This window comes from Tursiops truncatus, chromosome 10, assembly GCF_011762595.2.
Source record: "Tursiops truncatus isolate mTurTru1 chromosome 10, mTurTru1.mat.Y, whole genome shotgun sequence".
NCBI classification, from domain to species: Eukaryota; Metazoa; Chordata; class Mammalia; order Artiodactyla; family Delphinidae; genus Tursiops; species Tursiops truncatus.
Genome location: NC_047043.1, coordinates 35,337,339 through 35,358,609, shown reverse-complemented (window position 1 = coordinate 35,358,609; position 21,271 = coordinate 35,337,339). Strand labels below are relative to the sequence as shown.

The 21,271-nt window shown below is 40.2% G+C and overlaps 1 protein-coding gene across 7 annotated transcripts in view; it reads right to left on the bottom strand.

Moving 5' to 3' along the window:
• The window catches only part of BTBD9 (BTB domain containing 9), a 415,523-nt gene that overhangs the window by 352,606 nt on the left and 41,646 nt on the right, over positions 1 to 21,271 (bottom strand). For all 7 annotated transcript variants that reach the window (XR_012334472.1, XM_073810771.1, XM_073810770.1 and 4 more), the window contains 2 exons: positions 7,710 to 7,929; positions 3,865 to 3,984 (listed from right to left, as the gene is read on the bottom strand). Coding sequence is in view for 6 of the 7 variants with exons in the window: in XM_073810771.1 (XP_073666872.1) it covers positions 3,865 to 3,984; positions 7,710 to 7,929 (340 nt within the window). In the remaining variant the exon portion in view is untranslated. The remainder of the gene's footprint in view (positions 1 to 3,864; positions 3,985 to 7,709; positions 7,930 to 21,271) is intronic.

Genomic DNA, 21,271 nt, shown 5'->3' with positions numbered 1-21,271 from the left:
CCAGCTACCAGCCTTATGCGGGCTACCTCTGTACGCATTCACATCCATGTTTTCAAGTCTTCTCATATTTCAGCAACATTTTGCAGCTGCCAAATTACCAGCATCGTGTTGAGAAAAAGCCAGAAAAAAAATTTAAAGCATCCCAGGGCACTCAATATTTCCACTCCTTGTTAGTGTTTTTTGTTCAGTCCTAGGCTCTACCAACTAAGAAAGCTGTGGAAGGACTTGAAGAGAGCTTACTAGATAGCCAAGAAGACAGTTTGAAGGTTGGGGACTTTATGGATAAAGCAGAAATTTCCTTTTCCTGAAAAAGGCAAAGCTGATAAGATATAAGATGGTTCTGAGTATCATATGAAAAACTGTACCAAAATTGACATCATTTTTCTTCATTTCCAGCTGGGGGCTAGGGGGTTGTTATTAGTCTAAGCTTTTGGCTACATTGAGCAGTCCCCACTTGACCCACAATGAATTCCTAAAAAGGACCCAGAAAGAAAGAGCAGACCATTTCTCTCCATTCACTGTTGTGGTTGTAACCATCACTCCAGCTTTGAAGCCTGACATTATCCTTATCACCACTATCTCGGTGAGGGGAAATGCTGACTAAATTACATTCCACAGGATATATAAACGGCAAATTTTATGTTATATATATTTTACCACAATTAAAAAATGCTTTACCAAAACCAAAATGTATGAAAACTGTTGGAAACATACAAATGGGAAGATTACTAAGATAAAGAGAACCGTGGAAGGCATGTGTGTGGACTGGCAATATGGAAAAGTGCTGAAAGGACCACACTCCTGAGATAAGGAACAGTTTCCTCATACTGAGAGCCACCACTGAGAGCCACCATGGCTACAGAGAATGGCAGGATGGCTCTCTTTCTCTGAAGGCCAAACACCAGTTCAGAGTCTCAGAAAGTAGAAAAGGTAATAAAAACAACTATTTACTGAGCCTCTAACTTTGGGCCAGGCATTGTGCTCAGTACTTGTACATATGCTCTGTCATCTAACCCTCCACAGCAGACCCCAGGAAGGGTGCTGTTATTCCTGTTTCACTGGTGTAGAAATGAGGGCTTGGAGAGGCACAACTTTACTAAGATCACAATGCCAATATTAGATGAAACCAGGATTTGAGAAGAGCTCTAACTCTGCAGCCCATGATTTTCCTACTACCCGATGCTGATTTACATACAGTTCAACCTAGACTCAAGAGAGAGGGCTGGGTAATCTCACAATTCACAGAGTATCTCTTCTTTAGTGAATATATTAAATGAAATCTTTCATCAATATACAACACTTGCATCCTTCAGAATTAACCTCGAAATTCAGTTTCCTGAAGAAAAAACAGAAAGTAGACTTTGCAAAGAGTACAGAACCATTTACCACTCCAGAGTTTTCCAGCACAGATATACATTTTAACAAATACTTGGATAAAAAGCACCAATGAATATATGTACATATTAATATTGAATCAGTCTCTCTTCACTACCTGGTCAGTGCCTTGACCCCAAACCTGTGCTAACATTTATAGAGTACCTACTGCATACAAGGTCATAACTTGAGAACTGCACAAGAATACTGAAAGATTAGAATCCATACTCCTTGCTTCCAAGAGCTTGTAATTTTAGTATGAGAGGCAAGACAAACACGCAAAGGACACTGAAGAACAAGAGTGACATACAAATGTTCAAATTAACTAACACAATGCAAAGTGAACACTTACGTGCTAAGGAAATAAAGAATTTATATGTGCCCAGTGAAGTCCCTGAAAGAAGTGTATTTAGAACATTGTTTAGGAAGTCAATAAATGATTGTGAAGATAAGAAACACCAAGCATGAAACATCCTTGGATAATCAATAGGGACTTATTCTTAAGTTCATTTTAAAATACTTCCAAAATTCCAAACTATTACAAAAGGCAGAGTTTATGAAGGAATGTAGTAACATAGTAAGTTAAAGTGGTTATAAATATTAAAATGCTTTCTCACTAAAATGCATATCAAGACTCCTTCCTTTTCCTGTTATCACTGTCTCTAACATCACCTTTGCTCAGTTTTTCTCAACCAGCGTGGGAGCTGGCTATACCAAGACAAAAACTAGAATCATGAAAACAGCCAGGCTCTACAACACATAAAAGCAACATCAACAAAGGCAAGGCCACACAGGAGAGACAAAATAAGGAAAAGGGAGTATAAATAATACCCATTAATAAATGAGAGGAATTATATTTTCTAAAAGCCAGAGATCACGACTGAGGGTACACGTCTCCCTCCACAGAGTAGGAGTTTTCAGATGGGTAAAGCACACAGCCTCTATCATAGCTGGTATTACAGTCACGATGATTTGTTCTGGGAGTCGTGCTCCTAGTGTTTCAAATTAAATACAAACACACAGTCCTTTGGTCCACGTCAGACACTTTGGTTGTTATGCTGCTTATTTTTTAATCTGATACAGCCATAATAATGTCAGTCGATGCAGACTCAATCCCCTCCTCTACCTCGGGGCCCCTCTGTCACTCTCAACGTATCCCTAGGCAGTTCTGAGATACAGAATCTTCACTCAATTTCTTGTCCCTCTCATTTTAATCCATTCAAAACTCCTCTGATAAAAGAGCAACTGCTAGACCTGAGACACTTTAGTCCCTCTTTGGGGAAATGAAATTGATTTTCTTCATTTCCACACAAGAGTATCCTTGGGTAACAATATTGTGTCCAGTCATACCCATAATAAAAAAAAATGTAGGCGACATTCTTTACTGTACCAGAGGCTGAAAGGTTTTGTGGAGTTCCTGTGGTAGAAGTAAGAATTCAGCCTGATTCTGTCAGATCATGCGTTTAATAAGTATAAGGGTGCCTTCTGACTGAGAGAGTAAGTGCTGTGGGGCATCCCCATCTGCTCCAACTCAGCCACACAGGGATGTCAGCTGGGGTCACGAGTACAGGTGTGGAGCGGAGTGGGTAAGGGGCCAGCTCCACGTGCTCCCTGGCTTACACCCACCATATCCCTTCTTGACACACTTCATTAAATGAACCAATCACTTTCTGCCTTCAATCTCTTGAGTTTAGGGTAAAGAATATCTGAGGGAAATTTCCAAGGGGAAAATCACAATAGAAAAAACACAACAGAATTTCAGGGGCCTTTAACCACCTTTCCCAACTCCCAAATTCATTATTCATACTGGTTTTGCAGAATTTCAGAAAGAAAGCTTAAAAGATGGCTTACATCTAAAGTAAGAATATGAAATGTTAGAATAGCTTATCAGTACTTTTTAAAAAACAAACTTACATGGAGCTAAAATACATAATGACAATAAAAGTTAAGGTGCTCTGGTTGAAGGGAAGGTGTGAGCCTGGAGCCCCACCAGCTCAGCCTCCCTTGCCCCAAACCCAACCCCACCAGAAACACCTGCTCTTTCAAACTCCACTGATATCCACTGACCTAGAAAAAGAACATGCACAATGGCATCCAAAAATCTCCTCCTGGCCCTGAGGACTGCCAGGGAAGCCTCCAGAAATATCTCTCATGGTTTTTGTGAAAAGAACGCACCCCCTAACAATAACTCTGCTTTCAAGGTATAGCATGGAATTTAAAAAGCATTTCCACTTCTCAGTGTGTCGTCCCTTCTTATTCATTTACATGCCTTTACATAAATATGGTACAAAACAGTTCCACAGTACACTCTAAATATTAAGATGCTTAATTTTCCATAGTATCCCTAAGTTTTTTAGTTGGGACGCATTTAGTAACTGATATCCTCCTGGAAAACTTTTCCTCTTTGAGACAGAAAAATGAAATCTGTTTCTCAACATCCAGATCTCTTTAAACAAACATCAGAAGCATTTATAAGCCATGAGAACTAACCTGCAGACACGGGCTGGAAAATACAGCTTCTGCCAAGAACGACACAGATATTGCGAATGATCAATCACTCTGATCCAATCAAGTTCATCCATTGAGACTTCAATGAAGTATGAATAAGACCTATGAATCAAAAGGAAAAAGGCAGAAAAAAGTATCATATTAAAATAACAATACAAAGCTATATTTTTTTAGCAGCTTTTTTTTTTTTTTTTTTGGCTGCGTTGGGTCTTCATTGCTGTGCTTGGGCTTTCTCTAGTTGTGGCGAGCGGGGGCTACTCTTCTTTGCGGTGCGCGGGCTTCTCATTGTGGTGGATTCTCTTGTTGTGGAGCACGGGCTCTAGGCGTGCGGGCTTCAGTAGCTGTGGCTCGCGGGCTCTAGAGTGCAGGCTCAGTCGTTGTGACACAGGCTTAGTTGCGCCGCACCATGTAGGATCTTCCCAGACTAGGGCATGAACCCATGTCCCCTGCATTGGCGGGAGGATTCTTAACCAGTGCGTCACCAGGGAAGCCCCCCGAAGTTATATTTTAATAAAATGTTAAAAGGTACAAAAAATACACTATTCATGAATTACATTTTCTGCATAATGACCAAATTCTGATGATGACGAAATGTGTATAGATCCCCCTAACATAGCATTCGCCACAATGTATTGAAATTATCTCTTTGCATGTCTGCCTGCCTTATAAGGTCTCAAGCTGGTTAAGAACACAGACCATGCCATATTTATCTGCATATATCGGGGTCTAGCACAGTGCTTGTCACATATCAGGCATATAAGATATAACAGGACCAGGATGCCTTGCATATACCGTATTAACAGGTTAATAAAGCCATGACAGAGAGAGGACAGAAAACAGAGAAGTGTGCCTTCTCCCTCTACCTTCACTGGCCTGAGCACCCAGCCCTCCTGTCTCAGGAGGGAAGCCAACTCAGAATGGTTCCTCACAGAGGCCAGCTTATCTCCTGCTTCCTCCCAGTCTCCTACCATCCCACACACAGATACAGCCTGCAGAAAAATAAATGACATGGGTGAAGAGATCGTATGTATTCCTCTTCGGTACAACTTAAAATTTGGCAGCTAATAATCTAGCAGTAATGAAAACAGCCTATCATCCTCCCCTGGTCAGCTACCCTGGACCATTACATGCTGGTTCCATACTGAACAAATCTATATTCCCCTGTCATAAGCCAAATTTAAATTTGAGATGCAGTTATTACTTGTACTGTAATATCAACAGGAACAATCTCAGAAGATTTAGGTGACCATAAATGTCAGCCTGCAACCAACAGTTGTGACCAGAAAAGGTCAGCTTATTTTGTGTCATCCCCTCATTTTCTGCTGTCCCCTCACTCCCATCCATTTTATGGCTCAGTCTCAAACTGGTTATAACCTTTTATTGAACCTCTCTGGGTTATCAGCAATGCAGGATATAATTTTACAACACATGTGAGAATCTTTTTGGCTTAAGATTCTGAATTTTTCACCTTTGCTTAGAATGATAACTTCTGTGAGAAAGGAACTAGTACATGGTAAAGTTAAGTCCCCTGTGAATGAAACGCACATACTAAAACAAACTGGGGCTTCCCTGGTGGCGCAGTGGTTAAGAATCCGCCTGCCAATGCAGGGGACACGGGTTCAAGCCCTGGTCCGGGAAGATCCCACATGCCACAGAGCAACGAAGCCCGTGCGCCACAACTACTGAGCCTGCGCTCTAGAGCCTGCGAGCCACAACTACGGAAGCCCGCGTGCCTAGAGCCCACGCTCCACAACAAGACAAGCCACCACAATGAGAAGCCGGCGCACCACAACAAAGAGTAGCCACAACTAGAGAAAGCCCGTGCGCGGCAACGAAGACCCAATGCAGCCAAAAATAAATAAATAAAATAAATTAATTAATTAAAAATAAAAAAAATAAAACCAAGTGGCCTATAAATATTTAACATCCTGGAAATGATGATAAGTACTTACAGTTTCAAATGTACTAACCTTTTCTTTATTATTTTTATACTAATTGCATTATTAACTAAATGAGTTAATATATGTAAACCTTTTAGAACAGTGCCTACTACTATTATTAATCAGAGACGCTTGCAAATAATACATGAAATTTGCTCCACTTTGCCAACTAAACATATTATATCCAACGATACATATCAGGAAACATATTCTTAATTAAAAAGAAGGAGATAACCTGGAGATAACCTCCAATACCCACGCACATGGGAAATGCTGACTCTCACTTCATAAAGCTTCCCTCACACTTGGCTCAAATGGCCTGAAAGGCCAGGGTGGCGGTCAGTGGTGCTAACAAGAGAAATGAACTAACCAGCAAGATCTGCAGGGTCTCATCACCCTTACTGTTAAGCCCTTCATGCCCAGACTCAAAGAGGCATGAGTAGGGCCTAGGAGACTGTACACCAGAGAGAGACTGGGTGTACAGGTTTAGGTTAATGACGAGCAGCAATGAGGGAGACTGTTCAGTTCTTGGTCATCCTACTGCTCTGGTACTTCTGCCATGGCTGAACTCAGTGGGTGAAAACATCAGAGTGGCTAGAAAGGAAGGCAGAATCTTGAAAGCACTGTGAAACTGGTGGGTTCCTAGGCTGGAGCCCATCAAGTGTTTTTCACATATTTCTTTTGTTTTGATAATGATATTTATTCACACCAAAAGACAATTTTTTTTCTTTGTCCACAGTATAAAGTATATTTTAAAAGTTATCATAATATCCAAAAGTAAGGAATCAAGTAAATAAACCATGGTAACTCATATAGTGGAATACCAAACAACTATTAAAAGTAACATTTTACATGGATAAATGACAAGGCCCTACTATATAACACAGGGAACTATATTCAATATCATGTAATAAACCATCATGGAAAATATGAAAAAGAATATATATGTAAAACATATTTGTATATATATATGTACAGAACTTAAACATATTATAAGTAAACTATATTTCAAAAAAATTTTTTAAAAGTAACATTTTACAGGAATATTTTTAAAAGAGTAGAATATTCACAGTGTATTAATTGAAAAGTGAAGTTAGTTTTTGTACATCTAACCTTTATTTTGTAAAACTATGTGTGGTTTTACAGGTTTCGGGTGTGTGTGTTTGTGTGTGTGTATGTGTGAGACTATGCATAACAAAAAAATACTGGTTAGGGACTTCCCTGGTGGTGCAGAGGGTAATAATACACCTGCCAATGCACAGGGCAGGGGTTCGAGTCCTGGTCTGGGAAGATCCCACATGCCGTGGAGCAACCAAGCCCGTGAGCCACAACTACTGAGCCTGCACTCTAGAGCCCACGAGCCACAACTACTGAGCCCACGTGCCACAACTACTGAAGCCCGCGCAGCTAGAGACCATGCTCCACAACAAGAGAAGCCACCACAATGAGAAGCCCACGCACCGCAACAAAGAGTAGCCCCCGCAAGCCACAATTAGAGAAAGCCCGCACTCAGCAACGAAGACCCAACACAGCCAAAAATAAAATCAATTAATTTTAAAAAAGTACTGGTTAGACAAATATAAAAATTAATAATAGGCAGTGAGATTACTAGCAATATTTATTTTCTTCTTTGTGCTTTTCTACATTTTCTGTTTTCCACAATAAACACATATTCATTACTTTTATAAGCAGAAAAAAGCAAAAAATGTTATTTTTTAAAGAAACGCACCCTTTAATTCTTCCCCCAAAACTAAACTTCAAGAGAAATAGCAAAGTGATGACAAAGATATAAACCAGCAAATCTCTTAAGCCAAAGCAGATGACCACAAAGTTAGGCCATCTCAATCAGACATGTCAGTTTCTCTCCAAGTCATGCTAATGACTCACCGGCTATCTCGGTCCCACAGGAGTATCCGTATATGATTGATAATGGACGGCTGACCTAGCTTAATCTCGATGCCAGAACGGCAGTCATCATCAATTGGGTGCCTAGAAAATCCATGATCCAAATCATAATTTTGAGTGTCACCATCTAATAAGGCAGACTTCAGCTCCCCTTTTACCACCTGGGCTCCATATTTCATAGTTGCAATGTTTTCTTCTGGTACTACAGTTAAAAATAGAAGAAGTAAGGTTAATGGTTACTTATGAAATTTTCCGTATTTTGGGAAAAAAGATAAAATTCTAGCATTTTAGTTGATGCTAGTATATGCATTTAATTTAACGAGAGAGACGAGATATGGAGTGTCTGTGAGGATTAAGATACCACCACAGTTGAAATTTAATGACATCATCACAGCCACAAAGTACCTGGGACTAAGACTACTAAGAAAAAGTTGTAAATACTAGAAAAAAACATGTTCTAGGACAAACAAACCAGCTCTACTGAGTTAATTCTATTAGTAGCTTTAATTTAATATCTACTGGACAAAACTAGCATGTAAAATGACCTGTACCTGCCATCTGGACTGAGCACGAAGTATAAAAGCAAAGCAAACAGGTCATACATCTTATAAAACAGAAAGAGAAAGACCCCAATACAGCGGAGCTGTTAGTCATACAAGGATGTGCTGAAACAATTAGTTAAAAACCAAGAATATGTTTAAAAGAAGATATATTTTTACTTCACTTGAATATTTTTAAAAATAAAAATTCAAAAAAAAAAATCAGTCTGTCATCAAAAGTAATACTATGGGGCTTCCCTGGTGGCGCAGTGGTTGAGAGTCCGCCTGCCGATGCAGGGGACACGGGTTCGTGCCCCGGTCCGGGAGGATCCCACATGCCGTGGAGCGGCTAGGCTCGTGAGCCATGGCTGCTGAGCCTGCGGGTCCGGAGCCTGTGCTCTGCAATGGGAGAGGCCACAACAGTGAGAGGCCCAGGTACCGCAAAAAAAAAAAAAAAAAAAAAAAAAAAAAATTAATACTATGATTATAATTAACCCCCCTCCCCTCTCCAACACTGGATGTACTAAGAGTCAATTGTTCCTGGGACTCTGAAGTCCTCTGCAAATTTTGCTTCACAGATCTAGAACCTGTCTTCCAGGTACTAACATTCTAAAACTGACACTCTCCATGGAGAGACAACAGGCAGCATAAAGTAGATGTTAAGAGCCTGAGATTCAAAGTCAGAGTTTAAATAATGGTGCCACCTTTAACCAGATGGTATCAATTTGGGGAAGTCACTTTCTCTGAACGTCAATTTCTCAATAGGGCAACATCTCCCAGGTGTTTTTGTTTAAGGATTAAATGAGATGATCTTTGCAAAGCACAGAGTAAGCTCTAAAAAAAAGATTGCCAGTATTATTACAAAATATGTATAAAAGCACACATAAAACTAAGCAAGTTTACAGACTGTAAATAAATGCTGAATTCTCACAGAATATGTACATCTTGGCTGTGTGATTTGAATAGGGGAAAGTATGAGCTATAATTAGGCTCTTAGGGAAAAGGAGTAAGTAATTCATCATCGTAGATTTCTTGGCAAATGTGGGTTTAGAAACTTTTTTTCAAATGAAGACAGGGAAAGATGATTTAAAAATGAAGCTGAAAAGTGGGGGTTGGGGTAAGTTTAATTAACCTTCAAAAGACTATGGCAACTGAGATAACCAAACCAAATGAAAACAAAACCTAGTCATGATCAACTTCTTACCACCAGAGGCCTAAGTGCTCAGTTTATAACGTTCTACGTTCTATTAGCTCATGAAAATCACACATATTCTTCATATTTATTTTTCATTTATTTAACAAACTTTATTAATTCCTTTGACTTACTCCTCATAATAATCCTTTGAGTGTAGGACTACTATTATATCCATTTCACAGATGGGAAAGTGGGGGCAGAGAAAGGTTAAATGGACTTTGTTGCCCAAGGCCATACAGCCAGCAAGGAGCTGAGGTGCTATCAGAACACATGCAATCTGTTTCCAGGGGCCCTGCCCTGCTACTACCTTCATAAAGGGTTTCTGATGGGAAGACCATACTTTTTCCCTCTTACTAGTCCCTTCCCTCTAAGGTTACTTAGGACCCAAAGGAAAGAAACAGTCTATTATAGCTTTTTTTTTAGAAAGTTGGACTTAAAATGAGAAAACCTAAGTTTGAGACTCAGGCTCTACCACTTATTATCCCTGATGAGGCCTCTTGGTCTCTATGAATCTGTTTTCTCATCTAAAAATAATAATATTTTACCCAACCCACCCACGGGGCTACTGTAAAAATTACACTATAAATAATATATGCTAAAGTACCATGGGACTTCCCTGGTGGTGCAGTATTTAAGACTCTGCGCTCCCAACGCAGGGGGCCCAGGTCTCTGAACCCTGGTCAGGTAACTAGATCCCACGTGCATGCCACAGCTAAGGGGCCCACCTACTGCAACTAGGGAGCTGGTGAGCCACAACTAATACCCAGCGCAACCAAATAAAAAAATAAAAAAATAAAGTCTACAAAGTACTCTATAAGAATTAAATTAGTCAAAAAACATTTACTGAAGACCCATTCTGTACCAGGTACCCTGTGAGAGAGATAGGCTGTGCTCTCCTGGTGCCTCCAATCTAGAGATGAAGCACTTTATAAGCAAGCAAAGAAAAGCTTCAAATTTGTGATTTGTGAATCCTCAGCAGAGATGACTTGTGAACCCCCTAGTTTACAGATGAAGATACTAAAAGATACTAAAAACTACAACTGGGAAGACAGAATACTAATAGAGTCAAAGAGTTTTCAAAGTATTAACGGTTCACTGCTATTACTGTCTTTATGTGATAGATGATACAAATTTTATTTACTTATTTATTATTTATTTGTTTGTTTGTTTATGGCTGCATTGGGTCTTCACTGCTGCGCACAGGCTTTCTCTAGATGTGGCGAGCAGGGGCTACTCTTTGCTGTGGTATGCAGGCTTCTCATTGTGGTGGCTTCTCTTGTTGCGGAGCATGGGCTCTAGGCGCATGGGTTTCAGTAGTTGTGGCACGTGGGCTCAGTAGTTGTGGCAGAGAGGCTGGGCCCGTAAGCCATGGCCACTGAGCCTGCGCGTCCGGAGCCTATGCTCCGCAACGGGAGAGGCCACAGCAGTGAGAGGCCCGCGTACCACAAAAAAAAAAAAAAAAAAAAGATTTAGTATTTATGCCCCTAGATACTAATTCCCTAGTCCCAAGATAGAACCTCTCAATGTTTCATGAAAAGTCCCCAAAGACTCAGAACCTATACCCAGGGAAGAACAAAGAAACAGATAAATCTCATCAATAATTTCAAAATAAGCAGAACTATCCTTCCAGACCATCAGCTAAGGAACAGTTCTGAAATTTTAGACCCCTTTTTCCCTAACTGTGAAGAAATCTGATTTTTTAAAAATGGCATGAATGTCTGAATAAATATTTTTTAGGGTCTGAGAGGAAAGTGATATGCTTCCTTAGTTATTTCTATTATTAGTTTTACTATTCATATAATTAAAAAGGTAGAAAAACAGTCTGCTACTTAATCATTTCTCGAGTTTATAAGTTACATAAAAGATTCTCAAGCATTTGTATAATCTCCTCCTTGAGCTTCCACTAAATTATTCCAAAATGAAGAATTTAACATTTATGAGCAGCATATCATTCCAGAACTGAGGGGTCCTCAACTGGTTAATTACTCCCTTTCACGGTAATTTCATGGGTCTATAGTAACCCAGGTCTGACACCTATACTGACCAGCTGATCAATTCCAAGCTACCAGTAACTACATGAAATGTCCAAAGCTTCTCCTCAGTTCTGCTGCAATGTCCCAAACTTATCCTTATAACTAAACCAGTTCTGAGGCCCTATCAACACCTCGAATCAAAACTAGGGCAAGAAGGGGAAAAAAGGAGCTTATATAAGAAAGGATCCAACAATTAAGATTTACAAAGGCTAAAACTATATTACTCATCTTGTTACTTCTCCCCTCTCTACCCTCCTACCTTTACCGAAGGCTGACCCTCAACCAGCATCACCCTCTAGCATCTCTAATCTCTTCTCCAACCTCTCCTGACCCATTCCCTCTAGCTACCATACTATTTCTCTACTACCTTTATTCCAATTCACACATCAGATAGTCAACACATTGTATTTACTATAATTTTCAAACCCATGGCCTAATTCCCTGTTTAGTGAAGCTTCTGTCCAGACTACTAACCAACTCACCACAATTTATATCCAAAATTTTTCTCTCCATTCTCATTCTCCTTGCCCTCCCAGCATCACCAGATACCACTGACCACCCACTCCATAGCAATGCTCTCTCCTCTGTTGGCTTCCGTAACCCTATCCCAATTTTCTTCCTACCTCTAATTCTTCCTTCTCTACCTTCAGCCCCTGGTCATAAGTCTCCTCCAAGTCTCAGACTTTAATTTTCACTTCTTTCTCTATACTCTAGCCCAGGTTTCAGTTCTTTTACCACCAGCTTTGACTGCTTCCTGAACACCAGTAATATGCTTCCACTGCTTTCAGACAATTCTCATTGTATTCATTCATCAAGTATCATCTACAGACTACCCAGTGTGTTGAATGTTGAGGATACAAAGATCAGTGTGCCTTCAAGGATCTAAAACAAGTAAATAAAAAGGTTTAAAAAATGTGATCAATGTGATACCTCCTACACAGACATACAGAGATGAGGAAGAACACAAAATAATAATATAACAATGGTTTCCTACAGTATTGAGCTTACACACATTATTTGCACACATTACTTCGAGTAATTCTCATAACAATATGCAAAGGTATAAAACTAAAGGTAAAATTCCTTATGTGATTTAACACCAGGTCATGCAACTAGTAAGTGACTAATTCAGGACTTGAAGTCAAATTTGTCTCGCTCCAAAACCTATGCTTTTTCTTCTATGCCCAATGAAAAGAAATCTAAATCTGATGGGTCAGGAGAGAAGTCCAGGCTAACGACACCTATTTAAGATCAATCAGTATTTCAAAAGAGTGTCTGAAGTCATGGACAAGGAAAAGATCACTCAGGGAAATGACTAACATGAGACAGAACTTAGAATTTAGATACCCCAGAAACTCTCAAACTCAGTAAGTCTAAAACAAGTTCAGACATTCGTTCAAGATGGCAGAGTAAAAGGACGTGTCTCACTCCCTCTTGCGAGAGCACTGAAATCACAACTAACTGCTGAATAATCATCGACAGGAAGACACTGGAGCTCACCAAAAAAGATACCCCACATCCAAAGACAAAGGAGAAGCCACAATGAGACGGTAGGAGGGGCGCAATCACAATAAAATCAAATCCCATAACTGCTGGGTGGGTGTCTCACAAACTGGAGAACACTTACACCACAGAAGTCCACCCACTGCAGTGAAGGTTCTGAGCCCCACGGCAGGCGTCCCAACCTGTGGGTCTGGCAACAGAGGGAGGAATTCCTAGAGAATCAGACTTTGAAGGCTAGCGGGATTTGATTGCAGGACTTCGACAAGACTGGGGGAAACAGAGACTCCACTCTTGGAGGGCACACACCAAGTAGTGTGTGCATCGGGACCAAGGGAAAGGAGCAGTGACCCCATAGGAGACTGAACCAGACCTACCTGCTAGGGTTGGAGGGTCTCCTGCAGAGGCAGAGGGTGGCTGTGGCTCACCGTGGGGACAAGGACACTGGCAGAAGAAGTTGTGGGAAGCACTCCTTGGCATGAGCTCTCCGAGAGTCTGCCATTAGCCCCACCAAAGAGCCTGGGTAGGCTCTAGTATTGGGTTGCCTCAGGCCAAACAACCAACAGGGAGGGAACCCAGCCTCACCCATCAGCAGGCAAGCAGATTAAAGTTTACTGAGGTATGACCACCAGAGTAATACCCAGCTCTACCCACCACCAGTCCCTCCCATCAGGAAACTTGCACAAGCCTCTTAGATAGCCTCATCCACCAGAGAGCAGACAGCAGAAACAAGAACAACTACAATCCTGCAGCCTGTGGAACAAAAACCACATTCACAGAATGGAAGACAAGATGAAAAGGCAGAGGGCTAAGTACCAGATGAAGAAACAAGATAAAACCCCAGAAAAACAACTAAATGAAGTGGAGATAAGCAACCTTCCAGAAAAAGAATTCAGAATAATGATAGTGAAGATGATCCAGGACCTTGGAAAAGAATGGAGGCAAAGATCGAGAAGTTGCAAGAAATCTTTAACAAAGACCTAGAAGAATTAGGGGAGGAGCTTCAAGATGGTGGAAGAGTAAGACGCGGAGATCACCTTCCTCTCCACAAATACATAAGAAATACATCTACATGTGGAACAGCTCCTATAGAACACCTACTGAATGCTGGCAGAAGACCTCAGACCTCCCAAAAGTCAAGAAACTCCCCCACGTACCTGGGTAGGGCAAAAGAAAAAAGAAAAAAACAGAGACAAAAGAATAGGGATGGGACCTGCACCAGTGGGAGGGAGCTGTGAAGGAGCAAAGGTTTCCACACACTAGGAAGCCCCTTCGTGGCCGGAGACTGTGGGTGGCGGAAGGGGGGAGCTTCGGAGCCACGGAGGAGAGCACAGCAACAGGGGTGCGGAGGGCAAAGCGGACAGATTCCCGCACAGAGGATCGGTGCCGACACGCATTCACCAGCCCGAGAGGCCTGTCTGCTCACCTGCCGGGGCGGGCGGGGGCTGGAAGCTGAGGCTCAGGCTTCGGTCAGATACCAGGGAGAGGACTGGGGCTGGCTGCGTGAACACAGCCTGAAGGGACTAGTGCACCACAGCTAGCCGGGAGGGAGTCCAGGAAAAAGTCTGGAGCTGCCAAAGAGGCAAGAGACTTTTTCTTTCCTCTTTGTTTCCTGGTGCACGAGAAGGGATTAAGAGCGCCGCTTAAAGGAGCTCCAGAGAAGAGCACGAGCCGTGGCTATCAGCGCGGACCCCAGAGACGGGCATGGGACGCTAAGGCTGCTGCTGCCACCACCAAGAAGCCTGTGTGCACGCACAGGTCACTCTCCACACCTCCCCTGTGCAGCCCGCCACTGCCAGGGTCCCGTGATCCAAGGACAACTTCCCCGGGAGAACACACGGTGCGCCTCAGGCTGTTGCAACGTCACACTGGCCTCTGCCGCCGCAGGCTCTCCCGCATCTGTATCCCCCACTCCCCGCAGCCTGAGTGAGCCAGAGGCCCCGAATCAGCTGCTCCCTTAACCCCGTCCTGTCTGAGTGAAGAACAGACGCCCTCAGGAGACCTACACACAGAGGTGGGTCCAAATCCAAAGCTGAACCTCGGGAGCTGTGCGAACAAAGAAGAGAAAGGGAAATTTCTCCCAGCAGCCTCAGAAGCAGCGGATTAAATCTCCACAGTCAACTTGATGAACCCTGCACCTGTGCAATACCTGAATAAACAACGAATCATCCCAAATTGAGGAGGTGGACTTTGGGAGCAAAGATATATATATATTTTCCCTTTTTCTCTTTTTGTGAGTGTGTATATGTATGCTTCTGTGTGTGATTTTGTCTGTATACGCTTTGGTTTTACCATTTGTCCTAGGGTTCTGTACGTCCGGTTTTTCTTAGTTTTTTTTTTTTTACTTTTTAAAATTTTTTCCTTAATAAATAGTTTTTATTTTAATAACTTTATTTTATTTTATTTTACCTTCCTTCTTTTTTTCTATTATTTCTCCCTTTTCTTCTGAGCCATGTGGATGAAAGGTTCTTGGTGCTCCAGCCAGGCGTGAGGGCTGTGCCTCTGAGGTGGGAGAGCCAATTTCAGGACACTGGTCCACAAGAGACCTCCCAGCTCCATGTAAAATTAAACAGCGAAAATCTCCCAGAGATCTCTATCTCAACGCCAAGACCCACCTTCACTCAACTACCATCAAGCTACAGTGCTGTACACCCTATGCCAGACAACTAGCAAAACAGGAACACAACCTATTCCATTAGCAGAGTGGCTACTTAAAATCATAATAAGGCCACAGACACCCCAAAAAACACCACCAGACGTGGACCTGCCCACCAGAAAGACAAGATCCAGCCTCATCCACCAGAACACAGGCACAAGTCCCCTCCACCAGGAAGCCTACACAACCCACTGAACCAACCTAAGCCAGTGGGGACAGACACCAAAAACAACAAGAACTATGAACCTGCAGCCTGAGAAAAGAAGACCCCAAACACAGTAAGTTAAGCAAAATGAGAAGACAGAAACACACACAGCAGATGAAGGAGCAAGGTAAAAACCCACCAGACCAAACAAATGAAGAGGAAATAGGCAGTCTACCTGAAAAAGAATTCAGAATAGTGATAGTAAAGATGATACAAAATCTTGGAAATAGAATAGAGGAAATACAAGGAACGTTTAACAAGGACCTAGAAGAACTAAAGAGCAAAGAAACAATGATGAACAACACAATAAATGAAATTAAAAATTCTCTAGAAGGAATCAATAGCAGGATAACTGAGGCAGAAGAACGGATAAGGGACCTGGAAGAAAAAATAGTGGAAATAACTACTGCAGAGCAGAATAAAGAAAACAGAATGAAAAGAACTGAGGACAGTCTCAGAGACTTCTGGGACAACATTAAACGCACCAACATGCGAATTGTAGGGGTCTCAGGAGAAGAAGAGAAAAAGAAAGGGACTGAGAAAATATTTGAAGAGATTATAGTTGAAAACTTCCCTAATATGGGAAAGGAAATAATTAATCAAGTCCAGGAAGCACAGAGAGTGCCATACAGGATAAATCCAAGGAGAAACACGCCAAGACACATAATAAGCAAACTATCAAAAATTAAATACAAAGAAACAATATTAAAAGCAGCAATGGAAAAACAACAAATAACACACAAGGGAACCCCCATAAGGTTAACAGCTGATCTTTCAGCAGAAACTCTGCAAGCCAGAAGGAGTGGCAGGACATAATTTAAAGTGATGACGGAGAAAAACCTACAACCAAGATTATTCTACCCAGCAGAGATGTCATTCAGATTTGACGGAGAAATTAAAACCCTTACAGACAAGCAAAAGCTGAAAGAATTCACCACCACCAAACCAGCTTTACAACAAATGCTAAAGGAACTTCTCTAGGCAGGAAACACAAGAGAAGGAAAAGACCTACAATAACAACCCAAAACAATTAAGAAAATGGGAATAGGAACATACATATCGATAATTACCTTAAATGTAAATGGATTAAAAGCTCTAATCAAAAGACACAGACTGGCTGAATGGATACAAAAACAAGACCCATATATATGCTGTCTACAAGAGACCCACTTCAGACCTAGGGACACACAATGACTGAAAGTGAGGAGATGGAAAAAGATATTCCATGCAAATGGAAATCAAAAGAAAGATGGAGTAGCAATTCTCATAACAGACAAAATAGACTTTAAAGACTGTTACAAGAGACAAAGAAGGACACTACATAATGATCAAGGGATCAATCCAAGAAGAAGATATAACAAATGTAAATATTTATGCACCCAACATAGGAGCACCTCAATACATACGGCAAATACTAACAGCCATAAAAGGGGAAATCGACAGTAACACAATCATAGTAGGGGACTTTAACACCCCACTTTCACCAATGGACAGATCATCCAAAATGAAAATAAACAAGGAAACACAAGCTTTAAATCATACATTAAACAAGATGGACTTGATATTTATAGGACATTCCATACAAAAACAACAGAATACAAATTCTTCTCAAGTGCTCATGGAACATTCTCCAGGATAGATCATATCTTGGGTCACAAATCAAGCCCTGGTAAATTTAAGAAAATTGAAATCATATCAAGTATCTTTTCCGACCACAATGCTATGAGACTAGATATCAATTACAGGAAAAAAATCTGTAAAAAATACAAGCACATGGAGGCTGAACAATACACTACTTAATAACCAAGAGATCACTGAAGAAATTAAAGAGGAAATCAAAAAATACCTAGAAACAAATGACAATGAAAACACGATGACCAAAGCCTATGGGATGCAGCAAAAGCAGTTCTAAGAGGGAAGTTTATAATAAGCAATACAATCTTACCTTAAGAAACAAGAAATATCTCAAATAAACAACCTAACCTTACACCTAAAGCAATTAGAGAAAAAAGAACAAAAACAACCCCCAAGTTAGCAGAAGGAAAGAAATCATAAAGATCAGAGCAGAAATAAATGAAACAGAAACAAAGAAAACAAGAGCGAAGATCAATAAAACTAAAAGCTGGGTCTTTGAGAAGATAAACAAAATTGAAAAACCATTAGCCAGACTCATCAAGAAAAACAGGGAGACGACTCAAATCAATAGAATTAGAAATGAAAAAGGAGAAGTAACAACTGACACTGCAGAAATACAAAGGATCATGAGAGATTACTACAAGCAACTCTATGCCAATAAAATGGACAACCTGGAAGAAATGGACAAATTCTTAGAAAGGTATAACCTTCCAAGACTGAACCAGGAAGAAATAGAATATATGAACAGACCAATCACAAGCACTGAAATTGAAACTGTGATTTAAAATCTTCCAACAAACGAAAGTCCAGGACTAGATGGCTTCACAGGTGAATTATATCAAACATTTAGAGAAGAGCTAACACCTATCCTTCTCAAACTCTTCCAAAAATTGCAGAGGAAGGAAAACTCCCAAACTCATTCTACAAGGCCACCATCACCCTGATACCAAACCAGACAAAGATACTACAAAAAAAGAAAATCACAGACCATTATTACTGGTGAATATAGATGCAAAAATCCTCAACAAAATATCAGCAAACAGAATCCAACAACACATTAAAAGGATCATACACCATGACAATGTGGGATTTATCCCAGGGATGCAAGGATTCTTCAATATACACAAATCCATCAATGTGATACACCATATTAACAAACTGAAGGAGAAAAACCATAGGACAATAGATGAATACAAAGCTTTTGACAAAATTCAACACCCACTTATGATAAAAACTCTCCAGAAAGTGGGAATAGAGGGAAACCTACCTCAACATAATAAAGGCCATATACAACAAACCCACAGCAAACATCATTCTCAATGGTGAAAACCTGAAAGCAATTCCACTAAGATCAGGAACAAGACAAGGATGTCCACTCTCGCCACTATTATTCAACACAGTTTTGGAAGGCCTAGCCATGGCAATCAGAGAAGAAAAGGAAATAAAAGGAATACAAATTAGAAAAGAAGAAGTAAATCTGTCAGTGTTTGCAGCTGACATGATACTATACATAGAGAATCCTAAAGATGCCACCAGAAAACTACTAGAGCTAATCAATGAATTTGGTAAAGTTGCAGGATACAAAATTAATGCACCAGAAATCTCTTGCATTCCTATACATTAATGATGAAAAATCTGAATGAGAAATTAAGGAAACAGTCATATTTACCACTGCAACAAAAAGAATAAAATACCTAGGAATAAACCTACCTAAGGAGACAAAAGACCTGTATGCAGAAAGCTATAAGACACTGATGAAAGAAATTAAAGATGATACCAACAGATGGAGAGATATACCATGTTCTTGGATTGGAAGAATCAATATTGTGAAAATGACTCTACTACCCAAAGCAATCTACAGATTCAATGCAATCCCTATCAAATTACCAATGGCATTTTTTTCCAGAACTAGAACAAAAAATCTTAAAATTTGTATGGAGACACAAAAGACCCCGAATAGCCAAAGCAGTCTTGAGGGGAAAAAATGGAGCTGGAGGAATCAGACTTCCTCACTTCAGACTATACTACAAAGCTACAGTAATCAAGACAATATGGTACTGGCACAAAAACAGAAACATAGATCAATGGAACAAAGATAGAAAGCTCAAGAGATAAACCCACGCACCTATGGTCAACTAATCTATGACAAAGGAGGCAAGGATATACAATGGAGAAAGGACAATCTCTTCAAAAACTGGTGCTGGGAAAACTGGACAGCTACATGTAAAAGAATGAAATTAGAGTGCTCCCTAACACCATACACAAAAATAAACTCAAAATGGATTAGAGACCTAAATGTAAGACTGGACACTATAAAACTCTTAGAGGAAAACATAGAACACTCTGACATAAATCACAGCAAGATCTTTTTTGATCCACCTTCTAGAGTAACAGAAATAAAAAGAAAAACAAATGGGACCTAATGAAACTTGAAAGCTTTTGCAAAGCAAAGGAAACTACAAGATGAAAAGACAACCCTCAGAATGGGAGAAAATATTTGCAAACGAATCAATGGACAAAGGATTAATCTCAAAAATATATAAACAGCTCATGCAGCTCAATATTAAAAAAACAAACAACCCAATCCAAAAATGGGCAGAAGATGTAAATAGACATTTCTCCAAAGAAGACATACAGATGGCCAAGAAGCACATGAAAAGCTGCTCAACATCACTAATTATTATAGAAATGCAAATCAAAACTACAATGAGGTATCACCTCACACCAGTTAGAATGGGCATCATCAGAAAATCTACAAACAACAAATCCTGGAGAGGGTGTGGAGAAAAAGGAACCCTCTTGCACTGTTGGTGGGAATGTAAATTGATACAGCCACTGTGGAGAACAGTATGGAGGTTCCTTAAAAAAACTACAAATAGAACTACCATATGACCCAGCAATCCCACTACTGGGCATACACCCAGAGAAAACCATAATTCAAAAAGACACATCCACCCCAATGTTCACTGCAGCACTATTTACAATAGCCAGGTCATGGAAGCAACCTAAAAGACCATCGACAGACTAACAGATAAAGAAGATGTGGTAAATGTATACAATGGAGTATTACTCACCCATAAATCGGAACGAAATTGGGTCATTTGTAGAGACGTGTATGGATCTAGAGACTCTCATACAGAGTGAAGTAAGTCAGAAAGAGAAAAACAAAAATTGTATATTAACGCATGTATGTGGAACCTAGAAAACTGGTACAGATGAACCGGTTTGCAGGGTAGAAATAGAGACACAGATGTAGAGAACAAACGTATGGACACCAAGTGGGGAAAGTGGCAGGGTGTGTGTGTGTGTGTGATGAATTGGGAGATTAGGATTGACATATATACATTAATATGTATAAAATGGATAACTAATAAGAACCTGCTGTATAAAAAAATAAAAATTAAATTAAAAAATTAAATAAAAAGAATTGTATTATCTTCACTTAAAATAAATAAATAAATAGGAAAAAAATAGGTTTTTATCTCAAAGGGTTATTGTGAGAATTAAATCATCATGTAGGACTGTTACTGATATATATAAGCACTTCATAAGTGTTCATTGCTATTCGTTTTATTAATAAGAAAAATACCACATAAGTATTGGAAATGCTATGCAAGTGTTACCCATTATTATTTTTATTTAGAATCTCCGTGTTCATGGCACCTAAAATAATAATAAGCATATAGCATGTACTCAGTACTGATTTGATGGAGGAAAGGAGGAAAGGTCTTAACATGAGAAAGTATCTAACTTTTGACATTCTGGGAGTGGCTGGAGAAAT